This window comes from Microtus oregoni, unplaced genomic scaffold (genome assembly GCF_018167655.1).
Source record: "Microtus oregoni isolate MIOR12 unplaced genomic scaffold, Mior012 000037F_ref0000500, whole genome shotgun sequence".
NCBI lineage: Eukaryota > Metazoa > Chordata > Mammalia > Rodentia > Cricetidae > Microtus > Microtus oregoni.
Genome location: NW_024543096.1, coordinates 1,266,853 through 1,283,486, shown reverse-complemented (window position 1 = coordinate 1,283,486; position 16,634 = coordinate 1,266,853). Strand labels below are relative to the sequence as shown.

The 16,634-nt window shown below is 40.2% G+C and overlaps 1 protein-coding gene across 1 annotated transcript in view; it reads right to left on the bottom strand.

The window, feature by feature from the left end:
• LOC121433212 (kynureninase) overlaps nucleotides 1-15,548 on the bottom strand; it is a 127,674-nt gene extending 112,126 nt beyond the window's left edge. The window contains exons 1-2 of the mRNA XM_041631558.1: nucleotides 15,488-15,548; nucleotides 6,927-7,108 (exon numbers count right to left, since the gene is read on the bottom strand). Coding sequence (XP_041487492.1) covers nucleotides 6,927-7,095 — 169 coding nt within the window. The 5' untranslated portion in view covers nucleotides 7,096-7,108; nucleotides 15,488-15,548. The remainder of the gene's footprint in view (nucleotides 1-6,926; nucleotides 7,109-15,487) is intronic.
• Nucleotides 15,549-16,634: the final 1,086 nt, after the last annotated feature.

The window sequence follows — 16,634 nt, the reverse complement described above, 5'->3', positions numbered from 1 at the left end:
CCGTGCACAGAGATCCGGCACTCATTTGTAAAGCGGTACCCATGTATCTGAATACAGAGATTTACTCACATTGTAAAGACCCATTAATCTGGTTTATATATTTTCTGAATAAAAATTGTATCTGTGTCTAGTCTACTATTGTTCAGAATGGAATGAGTTCATATCTTTGTGTATTGTTGGGAGTGACTTAATACTAACATCACATACCACAATACCTCATTAAGTCCTGTTTAATGTTATTGGATTTCTTGATATTATCTTGTGGGAGCAACGGTTATCCTTTTCCTTTTTCATGACTTCTTATTATTTAATTATTATTGTTACACATATCTCTATAAATTTATAAATGCAACCTGCTGAATCCCTTTAGTGTTGTTTATATGTAGATGCTTTTAGAACTGCCCTCTTGGGGTTGGATAACCTAAGAGACAGAGGACCAGGACATCTACTTGATGATAGTGTCTTCTATGTATGACAGGGAGGTACACCCATGAAATTAAAAATATGGTCACCTTAATAACATCTGAAAAATAACACCACTTGAGATACCCTGTGAATGGGATAAATCTCACATGCTTTCACTAACAGGTAAATAGCTACAGGCGATTCATGGTGACAAACAGAAGATGGTTTTTATTTTTATGAGGATGCAAGGCTATTCTCACTCAAATCCCTTGGGACTTTATCATCTAAGAGGAATATTGGGAAAACTATGGTTCACTGTCACACTTACCCTCACCAATGATACAATCTGATGTGCTTTTTGAGTCTATTGGTTTTGTATGTGGTCTGGAAATTGTGGGGTGGAAGACATCCAAAGAAAGGATATATTTTGAGGACTTAAAAAAAAAAGATTTCCCCATGCTCTTGAAAATAAGTTCCCCTTAAGGGATAAGATACACAATGGTGGGCATTTGAGAGAAAACAGCCCTCATAGGAACATACATTCAAATACTTTGTCTCAAATTGGTGGAACAGTTTGGAGAGGATTAGGAAGTGTGGCATTGTTGGAAGAGGTGCAGTACTTAGATACAGCTTTGTGGCTTACAAAGGCTCATATGGTACCCAATGTTTCTCTCTATCTGCAGTTGTGCAACCTCTCAGTTTTTCTTTGCTCCTCCGTCATGGACTCTAACCCTCAGAAACTGTAAGTCAAATTAAATGATTTATTTTATAAGATGCCTTGGTCTATTTTCATTCTTCTACATGTTGATATCCAGTATGCCAGCACCATTTGTTAAATATGCTTTCTTCTTTCCATTTGATATTTTTTTGCTTCTTTGTCAAAAATCAGGTGTTTGAAGGAGTATGAATTAATATCCAGGTCTTCTATTCAATTCCATTGGTCCTCCTGTCTGTTCTTATGCCAATACCAGGCTGTTTTCCGTAAGTGTAGCTCTGTAGTAGAGTTTGAAGTCAGGGACTGTGATGCATCCAGAAGCTCCAGAAAATCTTTTATTGTACAGGATTGTTTGGGCTATCCTGGGTTTTTTGCTTTTCCATATGTAGTTGAATACTGGTCTTTCGAGGTCTGTGAAGAATTTTTTTGGGGGATTTTGATGGGCATTGTTTTTGATAAGATTGCCATTTTTACTATGTTAATTGTGCCTACCCAAGAGCATGGGAGAACTTTCCACTTTCTAGTGTCTTATTCAATTTCTTTCTTCAAAGATTTAAAGTTCTTATTATGCAAGTCTCTCACTTGTTTGGTTAGGGTTACTCCGAGATATTTTATGCTATTTGTGGCTATTGTGAAGGGTGTTGTTTTTCTTTCCCAGCCCTTTATCATTTGTGTACAGGAGGGCTATTGTGTACAGGAGGGCTACTGATATTTTTTTTTTTAGCTAATCTTGTATCCTGCTACATTACTAAAAGTGTTTATGAGTCATAGAAATTCCTTGGTAGAATTTTTGGGATTGCTTATGTGGACCATCATATCATCAGCAAACAGTGAAAGTTTGACCTCTTCTTTTCCAATTTGTATCCCCTTGATCTCTTTTGATGTCTTATTGCTCTAGCTAGGACCTCAAGAACTATATTGACTAGATATGGAGAGAGTGGACAACCTTGTCTTGGAATCATTGAGAGTTTCTCTCCATTTAGTTTGATGTTGGTGGTTGATTTGTTGTATATTGCCTTTATTATGTTTAGGTATGTTCCTTGTATCCCTACTCTCTCCAAGACCTCAACATAAAGCCAGCCATACTGAAGCTCATGGAAGATAAAGTAAGAAATACACGTGAAAGTATTGGCACAGGAGATCACTTCCTAAATATAACCCCAGAAGCACAGACACAGAGAAAAACAATTAATAAATGGGACCTCCTAATTCTTAAAAGCTTCCTTAAAGCAAAGGACATGGTCAACAAGACAAAATGACAGCCTACAGAATGGGAAAAGATCTTTACTAACCCCACATCAGACAGAGGTAGCATCTCCAAAGTATACAAAGAAACTCAAGAAACTGGTCATCAATAGAACAGATAATTCAATAAAAAAAAATGGAGTGCATACCTAAACAGAGAACTCTCAACAGAGGAATCTAAGACAGCTGAAAGACACTTAAGGAAATGTTCAACATCCTTAGCCATCAGAGAAAAGCAAATCAAAACAACTCTGAGATTCCATCTTACACCTGTAAGAATGGCCAAGATCAAAAACACTGATGACAACTTATGTGGGAAAAAGGAAACACTTCTGCATTGCTGGTAGAAATGCAAGGTGGTACAGCCCCTTTGGATGTCAGTGTGGCCATTTCTCAGAAAATTAGGAAACAACCTTCCTCAAGACCCAATAATATAGGGCTGGAGAGATGGCTCAGTGGTTAAGAGCACTGGCTGCTCTTCCAGAGGTCCTGAGTTCAGTTACCAGCAACCACATGGTGGCTCACAACCATCTGTAATGAGATCTGGCTCCCTCCTCTGGTGTGTGGGCATACATGGAGACAGAATGTTGTATACATAATAAATAAATAAATCTAAATTTTTTTTAAAAAAGACCCAATAATATCACTTTTGGGTATATATACAAAGGATTCTCAATTGTTCCAAAAGGATATGTGCTAAACTATGTTCACAGCAGCATTGTTTGTCATAGCCAGAACCTGGAAACAACTTAAATGCCCCTTGACCAAAGAATGGATTAGGAAAATGTGGTACATTTACACAATGGAGTACTACACAGCAGAAAAAAATAACAACATCTTGAATTTTGCAAGAAAATGGATGGAGCTAGAAAAGCGTTATTTTGAGTGAGGTAACCCACACACAGAAAGACAATTATCACATGTACTCACTCATTGGTGGTTTTTAAACATAAAGCAAAGAAAAACTACAATCTCAGAGAACTTAGACAACAATGAGGATACCAAGAGAAACTTACATAGATCTAATCTATATGGGAAGTAGAAAAAGACAAGGTCTCCTGAGAAAATTGTGAACATGGGGACCTTGGGGGAGGGTTGAAGGGCAGAGGGGAGAGGCAAGGAGGGAGCAGATAAAAATGTAGACCTCAATCAATATCAATTTAAAAAAGATGCCCTGGTCATGGTGCTTTATTGTAGTAATAGAAATGTAACTAAGAGAACAACTGAAGGAGAAAGTAGACCTTGCCTCCACTCTTGGGTGAAAGCTTGGATTCTTGATAAACACATTTTTAATTCTAATTCTTTCCCACATTGAAGATTAAGGAATGGACTGTCTTGCCAGGTGGATGTAATGATCAGATGAGGCCATGAAAAATTTTCAAGAAATATCTATCAGAAATGGTCGATCCTGCCCACTATCCCCATCTCTTGAGAACCAACAAAGACTGTCTTTAACAGTTTATATTATCTAAGGTTTGTGGGTTCCATGAGCTGAAAATGCGGGGGCAGACAACAAAGCTAGTAGAAACTCTTCTTAGCTGAGAAACATAACTTCTCACGCACACTTTTCTCGGCTTCTTCTTAAAGTGCAGCCATGAACAAAGACATCCGAGGTTTCCTTTCTCTCCCTGTGATCACTGGTTTTCGTCTTTTCAGGGGAAAGATTCTTGGAGAATGGCTGTACATTCCAGTTTCCGTTCTTTCAATTACATCTGCAAGAATACCTCCCCACTATCACTCCATTGACTTGATTAAAGTTAAGCCTACTAAATAACATTGTCTTAACTGCTGGATTCAGGCTCTGACTGTGGAAATCAGTAAGCACCCTCATTCCATTGAATGTCTCTCTACACACATTCTGTGTACCCTGACTTGCTTTCCCCTACTCTGCTAAGAGTTTGCTTTTTCCAGTTTCTTGCTTACAGTTTTGCTTCCAGAAATTTTATTCTGGTGGATGTGTACTTCTTAATGTTCAAGCCTATATTTTGAAATGTTACCTAAATGTTGATGAGTCTCAAATTTGTAATTTCACTGTTAACCCAGCTGTTAGCTGTTCTCTGATTCCACTCTCATTTTCCTTTATAGTATTAGAATTGTTAGCTTGGCGTGTGGCTATTAAGGATGAATGTGTCGCTGGGGAGATGGCTTGGCAGCGGAGAGTGTTTATTGCTTTGACAGAGAAGCCAGGTTCTCAGCACCTATATTAGGCAGTTCACAACACACTGGAACTCCAGTTCCATGGGATCTGATGCCCTCCAGTCCACAAGGGCACTTACATGTATGTAGACTGGTTAAACTAATGCAGCCTCACACATCCATTTAAATACAACCTTTTTAAAATAAAGAAAAAGACATTTTATCAGCACTCTTTTGTTCCAGTTCAGTGGAGACATATTAGGTAAACACTGAAAATCTCCAAAAGAAGCAGACATGCCTGACCCTGTCTTCCCATTGTACCCACGTGTTTCCTACTACTGTGAAACTTAACTGTTACCTTCCTGAACTCTAAGTCAGGACCACACAAGGTAAAACAGCAAAAGACTTCAGTATTTTTTCTTTAGATGAGTAGTTGTCGAATTACATGAATCATATCACTGCTATTTAACCTATACCGTAAAGCTGGGCTGGGGCAATGTCTGCTAATTTTAAATATACTCTTCAATAAATATTTCAAGTGTGTCTTGAAGCTCAGCCCCTTCCCTCACCTCCATTACTTTTACTTCTTTGGTCTTATGGCCGCTTTCCTCACAACCACCATGTACTACTCACTTACATTTTCTCTCTTCTTTTTCTCCCTCTTTTCTTCCCTCCCTCTCTCCTTTCCTTCCTCCCTACCACTCTTTCTTTCCCCTCCTTCCCTCCCTCCCTTCCTTCCTTCCTTCCTTCCTTCCTTCCTTCCACGTTTGGCTATAACCTGCAGAACAGTGTAAAGCATTAAAAATACCAGCATCTCTCTATGAATATTCAGATCCTGTCTATAACAGTATGCAAGAAAATGTTTATAAAGTGTATTCACTTTGAACAATTCTGCTGGAAATCTAGACTGAGCTTACACATCCCTATTCGCCCTCAGGCTGCTTGTGAGGAAACCATGCTTTGTCTTGATAAATTAGTTTTTTTTTTAACTATCTGAAATTCAGGTTATTAAAACAAATTTAAATTATTAGTGAATCAATGTACCATCACTCTTTATTTTCTTTAAGAATCAGCCATTACTTGCCCAAGCAGATCTGTTTGCAAAAACTCAAAGTAGATATTATTCTTAGAGTTGGGAAAATGACACAAACTCTTAACTGATTATATAGGCAGTGCAAGAAACTTCTATTTAAAAATTAAATTATTTTAAAATTTATACATGTGTCTGCTTCTGTGTGGGTCTGTGCACCAGGTGCCCAAAGTGACCAGAAGCATTGAATCCTCTTGGAGCTGGAATTATAGGCAGTTGAAATCCATTGATATGGGTGCTGAGAATTGAACTCTGTTCTTCCAGAAGGGCAATATGTGCACCTAATCACTGAGCCATATCTCCATTCCAGAGTCTTCTATTTATAACACATAGGAAAACAATATGCTACAATTCCCACAACTAAATTTTACATCTCATCTAATTTTAAGTGTCCAACTCTGAGGCAAAAATATTCCTCCTGTGACACCTGGTTTGCACTCCACTTTCATCTTTCCAAAATTATGGCTGATGCATGGCAGTCACACATGAATCGATCCTATAGGTGTCACATTTCACATGGGTGTTCATACAGTGGAAGCCAAATTAGAATATGTGACCCAGTCCTATTCCAAGTAATGTTAGTGGAGGTTCTTGGATTCTGAGTATTTGAAATGGCACCCACTTTATTAAGTTTGAAGGAAAACTAAAGGAAGTTGAACTGTATAAATCACATGAGGATGATTTTGTGATTCATTCCAGTCAACCTGGAATGGAGTTCAATATGAGATTCTTCATACTCTTCGTGCCTGGGCTCCATATGTTTACAAACAGGACTTTTTCCCCGAAACAAAACCATTCAGGCCATTTTGTGATATGAGAAATGCAGTGTGGGTGTCTTGTAGCTCTGACACGTGTTGCCTTTTTTACAGCGTGCAAAGATAGCTGTTCACATAATATGCCTCCTAATACTCCCAGCCACAAATGCATTAGCTCTCAGACAAGCACCACGCTATCATCAATGAGATGCCACAAAATAAGACATGTTCTAATATCGCTTTGAAAAGCATTGCTTTGTGCCTTAAGTGCCGAGAACAAGCAAACGCCTCTGCCTATGCTTTCAATCAGCTGCTGTATTATTCAGAGAAGTAGTTGACAGTGAAAGCGCCTTGTGAGCAGTGTATTCAGGAAGGATAAGAAACATAAAGAATATGAGTCTCAGGTAGGTGGACGGGTTGATAGGGTAGCACCAGGGGCCTGCTATTTTCTCAGACACAGTTGTAAGAGCTCTATTATGCCATAGAACAATGGTTTTCAAAGATTTATGACAATCCTATGTTTTAGCAGAGATAAATTAATTACTAAATTGATTTACAAAACCCTTCCCTGTAGTCTTACTTGAAGGCAGATCCCGCATTTTGGGGATATAAAAACAGTCCCTAAAATGCTTCAGCTTATCTTCCTCATCCAAGCGGAGAGCTACTCTCTCATCTGTCGGGTGGCATCGAAGTTCAGCTGCGATGCGCTGTACTGCGTCAGCCGGGAGCTCAAGAGGCGAGGGCTCCATCACAAGCTGATATCTGAGAAGGAAATAAAATGATGAAACAATATAACCACCGTCACTTTTCTGGGGAGTATTATCCCTTTTCGAGATTTTAAACTCAAATTCCCATTTTTGCAGTTTCAGAAACAATGGAATCATAGCCAGGAGTGGTGGTACATACCTATCATCTTGGAATTGGAAGGCTGAGGTAGGAGAATAACTGAGAGAGAGACACAATCTTAGGCTACATCATGAGGATGGGCTACGTCCTGAAACCTACCCCGACCCCAATCAAACAAACAGAAATGGCCAGAGATAGGGGACCGAGAGAAAAGGCCCTTGCTGCCAATCCTGAAAACATAAGTTCCATCCCTGTAACTTAGATGGTGGAAGGACAGTGTAATTACTCGCTTTAAACCTCACCCTAAGATTTTGTTATAGATAAAATAACAACAGTAGTAACTTAGAAATGTTCGAACTTAGAAATATTACGCTAGGTGTGGTGGCACAACAGGGAGGCAGGGGCAAATCTCTGTGGGTTTTTGGTCAACCTGGATTGCAGAGAGATTTCCAGCCCACCCAGGGATACACGGTGATAACTTCTCTAAATAAACAAAATCAAAAATGGTTAAGATTGAAGAAGAATTTTTTGTTGCTACTGTTGCTAATGTTGCTGGGTTTTTTTTTGATGTCTGTCGTGTATGTATGTATGTAAGCATGCATATGCTTCTGTGTGTATGTGCATGTGATTTGTGCGTTGCAAATCTGTGTGTGTGCATTCGGAAACTGAACATCAGTGTTGGTACTGTCTTCACACACTTGGTCTTACATTCCTAGCGCAGGTGCTCTCACTGAACCTGGAGCTCACCCATAGCTTAGGCTGGCATCCCAGTGAGGTCCAGGGATCTGTTAGTCTCTATCCTCCCCTTCATCCTGGGGTTACAAATGCCTGTTGCTGCGCCTAAATTTTCCTGCAGGTGCTGGAGAGCTGAAATAAACTTGTAGAGCAGATAGTTTCCTGACTGAGGCATCTCCCTTACAGTCCTCCTTCCATCATTTTTTCAATTTTAGGATTTATTTATTTTTATTTTGTGAACATGATTGTTCACCTACATATATGTATATGCGCCCTATGTGTGCAGTGTCCAGAGAGGCCTGAGGAAGGAATCCGATTATTGGCACTGGAGTTAGAGGCAGTTGTTAGCTGTGTGGGTGCTGGGAAGCAAAGCCAGGTTCTGTTATAAAAAAAAAAAAAAAACAAGTAGTTTTGGTGACTGAGCCATTTCCCTATACCTTATTCCATTCTTATCCAAAAAAAAGGCCACAAATTTATTGTTTCATCTCATTCTAGCTAGCTACTTCACTAAGCTGTGACAATGAAGATATTTTTTTTTAAGTAGAGACACCTAATTCTCCATATAACAACATTTTAAATTTATGGATAACTTAAACGTTAACAAGAGTTTTTAGCATGCAAATTATATTACTGGAGAGGAAAGTTCTCTCTGAATGTCACCTTTGTCTTCATATGATACCAGAGTAACTTAACCACCTACTGCTTCTTGATCACCTCAGAGCAAACAGGATTCTGTGGTGGTTTTTGAAACCGCATTCTATTTCTAACCATCTAGAACTCTTTCGTGTTTGGGGATGTGCGATGAACCTTTCTGAGGGACCACTGGAGGTTTATTATTAATTTATTTTTCTGAAATTTACTTCTCTAATTAATATACTATATATATAAAATGTATATGGGTGGTGTGGAAGGTCCTTCTGTCTATGTGTTGTTTCTATTGGTTAATGAATAAAGAAAACTGCCTTGGTGTAGCATTATGGCCTACTACACATTGGACATGGTTCTGTAACATGAGGACTGGGCTCGTTGGGGTTTCTGTCCCGCCCAGTCCCCCAGCCCTTTAGTCCCAGAGAAAACCACCCAGAGTCTGCATTAATTATAAACTGATTGGCCCATTAGCTCAGGCTTCTTATTCGCTCTCATAATTTATATTAACCCATTATTCTTATCTATGTTAGGCACATAGCTCGGTACCTTTCTCAGCAGGGCAGGTCACATTCTGCTTCTTCAGTGTCTGGGCAGGAATCAGGAGCAATGGGCTTCCTCCTTCCCAGAATTCTCCTTTTCTCATCGCCCTGCCTATACTTACTGCCTGGCCAATCAGCGTTTATTTAAAACAGTATTGATAAAATACAGACTCTCCTGCACTACTTTGGCCTGATAGGATAGAATTTAGATAGGCAATAAAGACTAAACTGAATGCTGGGATAAAGAAGGGCAGAGTCAGAAAGACACTATGGAGCCACCGCCAGAGTCAGACATGGCAGAACTTTGATGGTAAGCCATGACCTCATGGTGATATACAAATTAATAGAAATGGGTTAAATTAAGATGTTAGAGTTAGCCAATAAGAAGCTAGAGCTAATGGGCCAATCAGTGATTTAATGAATACAGTTTCTGTGTGGTTATTTCAGGGCTAAGTTAGCTGGGCAGGTGGGAAAAACAAGCAGGCCCTCCTCCTACATATGGGGATAACTATGTGCCACTGAGCATGTGCAGATATCAGAGGAAAATTGTTAGGATTTGGTTCTCTCTTTGCGCTGTGGGTCAGGGTATTGAACTCGAGACATCCAGCTGTGTAGCAAGCAGTTTTACTAATGGAGCTGTCAATATCACTGGCCTGAAAATGGAGGTTTAATTGCATGTTTTAACTCCACTCATTTGTTGGTTTATTGATTTACATTTCCCCTAAATTTTAGTTCTTTGAAGTTGAATAAGAAAGAAATTAAAGATAACCGGGCCTCCTTAGACTCCCTTGATTTCCACATAGTCATTCTGTAAGCATCATCCACTTAGGCCTTTTAAGACATAAACTTGCCAAGCTCCCTTCATGTGGCTCCTGACACTGGTGGGAAGGTAGGGTAGATGGCTGTAAGTGCCAATTCCTGCACTGTCGACATTTTGTGGCAGAAAAGGAGAGTAAATGCCATAGTAAATGTTGTAGATAGTTTTAAAAACTAAGGAGACAGAATAATGAGATGGTTTAGGTGATCAACATCAGGGTGACCCTATGCATTTGTCTTGATGAATATCTCAACTTGAAGAAAGTATTTCAGAACTTAAAGGTCCCGGATAGGAGCTTACCTCAGACTGGTCAATGAATACCCTGTAGGACTGAAGGGGAAATAGAGTGACAAAAGCAGGGGCAGATGTTAGTCATGGAAAACTTCTGTGACTGAAAAAGGCTTTGGGATACTTATTGACTAGCAAACGTACTTATTCGGCACAACACTGGCTATACAAATTTGCATTAAATGAAAATCACTATGTTCTGTGAGGAATTATAAGAATTGAACAGGGAGCTGGTGAGATGGCAAAGCGGGTGGAAGTACTTCCTGCAAAAGTCTTTCAACCTGAGTTTGATTCTGAGAGCCCGGATGGGATGACGCACATCTGTAATCCAGTGCTCCTGCTCTAACATGGAGGTGGAAACAGGAGAGCTACCCAGAATTCCCTGGGACTACTAGCCTAGAATATAAGCCTGGTAGAAACAATAAGAAAGCCCCTGAGTCAACAGCATGAAAGGACCAAACTGACTCCCAAAGTTTTCCTCTGATGGTTAGGTGTCCACCATGGCATCCCCCCCCCCACACACACAGGAACATGCACATGACCTTACTTATACTAGTAATAACATAATTTTTAAAGATGTTATAGGATTGAGAAAAGAGAAGATTGTGAGTTCATGACATATTTGCTAAGAAAAACATAGACTGGATGGCAACTGTTTCTCTTGCATAGAAGACAGAGTCTTACATAGAAAACATTCAATTCCACATCCTTGGGCATCCAGAGAGTGATGCAACTATGGCCACTGCAAACTGAATCTGCAATGAAGAGCAAGTGTGACATTTGTTTTTCATCTTATACTAAGAAGAATGTAGAATGGGTTTTTTCCCCACAAAACTGGCATGGAAGAAGCTTTGCAGTTGCATTTCATCTTCCATCCTTCCTTTTCTACTTAATCCTAACTAGAACACAGGTTATTCAGGTACATGTGTGGATGATAAAGACAGAATATTCTTGTTGCACCTGCAACTTGATTTGAAATTGCTTCCTCCTGGGCTACCTTCTGATAAAGAAAGCTAGAATAAGTGCTGTGAAACAATCCTTTTGTATACTATGAATATGTGTTACTCTCACTGGCTAAAAAAATAGCTGATTGGCCAATAGCCAGGCAAAAAAAAAAGTATAGGCAGGGTGATCAAACTGATGGTACAGGGAGAAACGAGATGCTAAGAAGCAAGATGAACATGCCATTGTACATGGAGAAGACACTACATTTTCATTTCCCAGCTACAACGTCCTGAATAATCACACAGAAACTCTGTTAATTACAACACTGTTGGACAAATAGCTTTGGAATATTTCTAGTTAGCTCTTACATCTCAAATTATTCCATTTCTATTAGTCTATGTATTACCATGTTGCCATGGTGTTACATCATTTTCTACATGTTCTATTTTCTTGTCAGCTGGCTGGCGTCTACCTAACTCCACCTACTCTTTCTATATATCTCTGTTTGAATTTTATGCCTGGCTTTACTCTGCTAAGCCATTGGCCAAAACAGCTTTATTCATTAACCAATAAAAGCAACACACATACAGAAAGACATCCCAAATTATACCTAACAAAGGTACTGCTACCTTGCAGACCATAAATAAGAAATATGGGTTCAATTAAAATGTAGGGTATAGCTAGTAATAAGCCTGAGCTATTGGCTGAGCATTTACAATTAATATAGACCTCTGTGTGGTCATTTGGAAGCAGCTCACTGGACGGGAAAACTCCACCTACAAATAGATATGACTGTGCCTCATTTGGTCTGACCTTGACACATTTGGTTTGACCTTGCCTAAACACTTAACCATGCATGGGTGTCTGTGGATGATTTGCTGTAACTCTACTGAAGCAGTGGCCATAGTATTTAGCTGAGCATAACATCAAACTCTTCCAGGAGCTTGAACTGGGAGAGACACTGATTAGTCCAGGTAGAAACAGGATCATGAATTTCAAAGAATCAGAGGGAAACTGTGAAATACTGGGGCTCCAGAGCATAGGGTCAGAAGAGACTCATTTTTATGTTCACAGTGAAACAGAAGTATTGATTATTAAAACATGGAAAGTGTGCCGTGACGCTAGCAGCAAAAAAGGTCACTGAGCCGAGCAGTTGTGGCTAAACAGTGAAGGCTGGGAACAAATACAGGCTGGTCCTGTGTGGAATGTCACAGAACGCTTCCATACACTGAGCTCTGTAAAGCTGTTGACGGCTGTTCTTTGTCCTTTCTGTTTTGTGTGTCCTTAACACAGACCTGTTGCAGGGAGTTCTTACAGGCTCTGTTAAAGTCTATTCTACTAGCACCGTACTGTGTTTATTTTCTCATGATGGTTACCCCATTGCTAAGCAATGTTGCTTATGTATGCAGGCTTTCCCCTAAAGGTAAAATGACAGCTGAATAGGAGAAGCCAAACAAACAGCTCAGTGAATTATGTGACATGAGGAATGACCTGTTCCCGGGAGAAGCGACCCTCTCCCACTCTGACATAGGAAGACCAATTAGAGAAACACCGTTAGTGAAATTCGGAGACAAGAGTTTGCCTTATGTTGGCATTTTAACTGGAGTGCTGGCACGTTATATTTCTTTGGGAGATGTGAGTTCTGAGGGAGAGGGTCTTTCAATTCTAAGATGAATTTGCTGTCATATCCAAACAGCACCCCACTATCCTCACAGGAGCATCTGTTAACACTACTGACATCTTCTGTGGCCACAATTTAACCTTGCTCTCACTCCTCCAGCCTGTGAAAGGCTGGCGCAATACTCCTAAATGAAACTGGGAATGTTTGCTCAGGCCTGCTGTCTCAGCACCATGGAGGCTGAGGCCTACCTTGAAATCAACATCACCCTGGGCCAGATAGTGAGTCCCAGGCCAGCTTGCACTATATCAGAAGACCGCGCCTCAGACAACAGCAATCTAAAAACCGTCTTCCTGGTTATTTATACATATTTCAATGTACAGAAACTCATTATGAGAACACAACATGAAAGAATTTGTTTGAGTAAATGTAGAGACTTTCTAAGTGTGCAAAAAAATGACAGTTATTCAACCATCAATTCAAGGAATGTTTACCAGTAGAGCATCTACTACGACTTGGGCATACATCTCTGAAAACTAATGCTGCTGACCTCGTGATCAAGCATGCGAACAATAAAAGTGAATCATGTTGGGCATGGTGGCACATATCTGTTATCACAGTAACCTGACCGGGGAATAGACTGAGGATCACAAGTTCTAGGCCAGCCCTGACTATATAGCCAGATCCTATCCAAAAACAAGCAAGAAAAGTATTCATTCGTATGCTTGCACCTACATATAGTTAGTCCTAGTAAGGTGGAGTTACTTACCTTGACCTTGAAGCCAAAGACTGACAATAGATGAAAAATGAACTCTGAGGCCAATACAACGTTTATCATCTAGTGTGGCCGAGAATGTAGGGCAAACTGGGCTTCTCTTGAAAAGTCGTGGAGTAAGACCCACAGAGAAAAATCCGTGGAGAGATAAAACCCTCTGCACAGGGCAGCCTACTATTTCTTTGTATCCTGTTTCTTGAGACTTACAATCAATGATTTAGTTTATTCTCGTTTTCTCTTGTCAAGTCCACATAAAGTCTACACACCAGCATAGCCTATATGTGAAATTATTTCCTCTTAAAAAAAATACTAGGAGACAGAGCGTCAGGAGGCAGCAGAAGCTTAGCTGGAGCTGTGACTCTCCTTCCCGCATACTGAGGTTACAGATTCATGACTTAATTTCTTTATTTTAATATCTATTTTCTTCTGGCCAAAGTGTGGCTGTTTCCGCTTCTGGGCTTTTGTACCTAAGGCAGGAGCAGATTCCGAACAGGAGTTTCTTCACTGAAATTAGGTCTTCTTCTGGGTTACCCTTCTATGCACAGCTCCAACAGGCTGAGATGCTCATCCAAGGCCTTCTCCTCGAGAGAGCACTTGATTACTTCACACTAATTGCTGCTTAATTCTGCATTCATACCACCAGCTAAGACAATTAGTGTTTCAAAACATCATTTTATGCCTTGTTTAGGGTTATCATTGCCAAGTAAATTGACATGATTTGTTTGAAAATGAAGACATTAGATCCCAGTTTTTCATAACTGCCAAATTTCATATTTCATGTATTGAGCATGGTTTAATTTTGCAGAGGTAGACAAACATGTCAGGTGCTGGCTTGCAAGTCATCTGAACACACTTTTGTCATTGTTATATAAAATAAAGTTCAATTTAACTTTTCCCAAAAGACTGTGGTTAGCATCAAGTCACATTCATAAGGTATTTCCATAACAGCTTTAAATATCAATGTGGTTTGATGGAAATTGATTCTTTCCTCAGTGACACACTTGAAGTTTTGAAAATCGTATCCCGATGGTTTTATTTATGTAGCTAAATTTTCACAGTTGAAGGGCTTGACTTACTAAAAGCTGCACATTTGTTAAGAATCACAGATTTACGACTTTCTGATTCTACTGTCCTAAGGTTAACCAGTAAATAAATTACCCAGCACTCAGTAGTTAATGGTTACACAACAAAGAGTCAGTCTAACCCTGGAGTGAGGAAATTTGACCTGGATACTAAGATCAAAGTTTAGAAGCTGGTATAGATACATTCATAGAAAGCTGTCCTCCACTGGGAAAGTAAAAGTTTTATATACAGGTGCACAAAGCCCACTTCTCTAGGACTCTCATTGAGAACGAGATGACTTCACAGTACGACAAGCAGAGCCGGACAGTAGAAGACTTGAGTTTGTTTTACTTTTGCTTGAGTTTGCGTTTGTTTCCAAGTTCCTAAAGTAGTGAACATTGGAACAGGAACTGTATACCAAACACAGAAAAGAAAAAAAAAAATGAGTCGACTTTCTATTTTTAGGCAAACGCTGTAGAAAATGAAAGGGGAAGAAACTCCACTCCAAAAGAGACACTTTCACTTCTGTAAATGTGAATGTGACCAACGGCAGCACAGGATGAAAATACAAAAGCAGAAACCAGAAAGCTCATTTAAACATGCCTTTCCTCATCTGGACTTGCTCTACTGACCCATATAAACTAAAGTTTAGTAGATGAACTGCAATGTGTTATCTCGCTGTGCTGTTTAGATCTCTTCTCTATGCTGGGTATGGAGATGCAGGATGTCATGGCACAAAAAGCAGAAACAATGGGGAAAAAATCTCTAATGGGTTGCACTATATTAGCAGAGAAGAACCACTTGGAAAAGGACAAGAGAAGCGAATGGACATTTCTGTGTAGAGCCACGCCATGTCCTCTCTGCTTACCTGCTCAGTCCTGCACAGGGCCCTCAGCTTCCACTGTCTTCTCTGGGGATGCCTTCTAGCCAGCCAGACTTTAAGAACTGATCAGACTCCACCCTGCTGGGGAATCTGCTGTCAACTCTGCTCCTCCCACCCTGTTTGACCAGGTTGCAAATTTCTAGCCACTGGCAAGAACTAAGCAAAATGCTGCTGCTCCCCCTGTAGGTGGCCAAACACCTGGCTCTGTGAGGGCTTCTTGTGGGGCACCCTTGTCAACTCTAGCCAAGAAGAGATCAGAGGCTTCCTTGACCTCTGCTTATCTCTGCTATGATTACTATGTCAGAGAACTGATCTCCAAAAATCTGCATTTATTTTTCACTTTGTGCTCTGGAATATTCTAAGCGCTGCAGAAATGCCCTCTTTCAACTCTGGACACATTTCTCCTGGATTTTAAGATACTGACCCCAGTGTTAAATTTGACTGCAGGATTTTGGACTTATAATGAATAATGAGACTCCTCACCTGACTCAAAAGGAAATATAAAAATTTGAATCTAATTGAGAAATTTAAAATATTGTAGTATATTTATTTTCTATCATTTAGTGTCTTGTGATGTCAGAATTTTAGAAGATTTGATCTCCACAGAGAGAGAGCCATACTCCCTTATTATTCAGTATGGAGAGATGTATAATGACAGTTTTATATATTTTTTTTAAATGCTGCAAGATCCCCAGTGGCAGTAGGCAACAGAAATGCTGTAGGTCCCAAATGGTGGTAGTAGCGGACCCTGTGAGCAGCCAGTCCCAGGCAGAGACAGCTGCCGGTCCCAAGCAGTGGATGGTCCCAGGCAGGGAGACACATGACAGGCGGGCAGGAGACAGAGACATGGATAGACATGACATGCAGAGTGAGGTTGAATATTTATTCAGGGGGTTGTGGAGGAGAAAAGGTGAAGGGGGACAGAGAGAGAGAGAAAAGAGAGAGAGAGAGAGAGAGAGAGAGAGAGAGAGAGAGAGAGAGAGAGAAGAGAAAGAGACAGAGAAAGGGGGAAGCGGAGAAGTGGGGAGAGAGGCAGAAGTGAAGCTGCCTCTCTAAGAGGAAGATGGAAAAGAGAGCGAGCTCAGGTCAGAAGCTGAAGATCAGCCTGCCTCAGCTGATGGGGGAGGAAGTG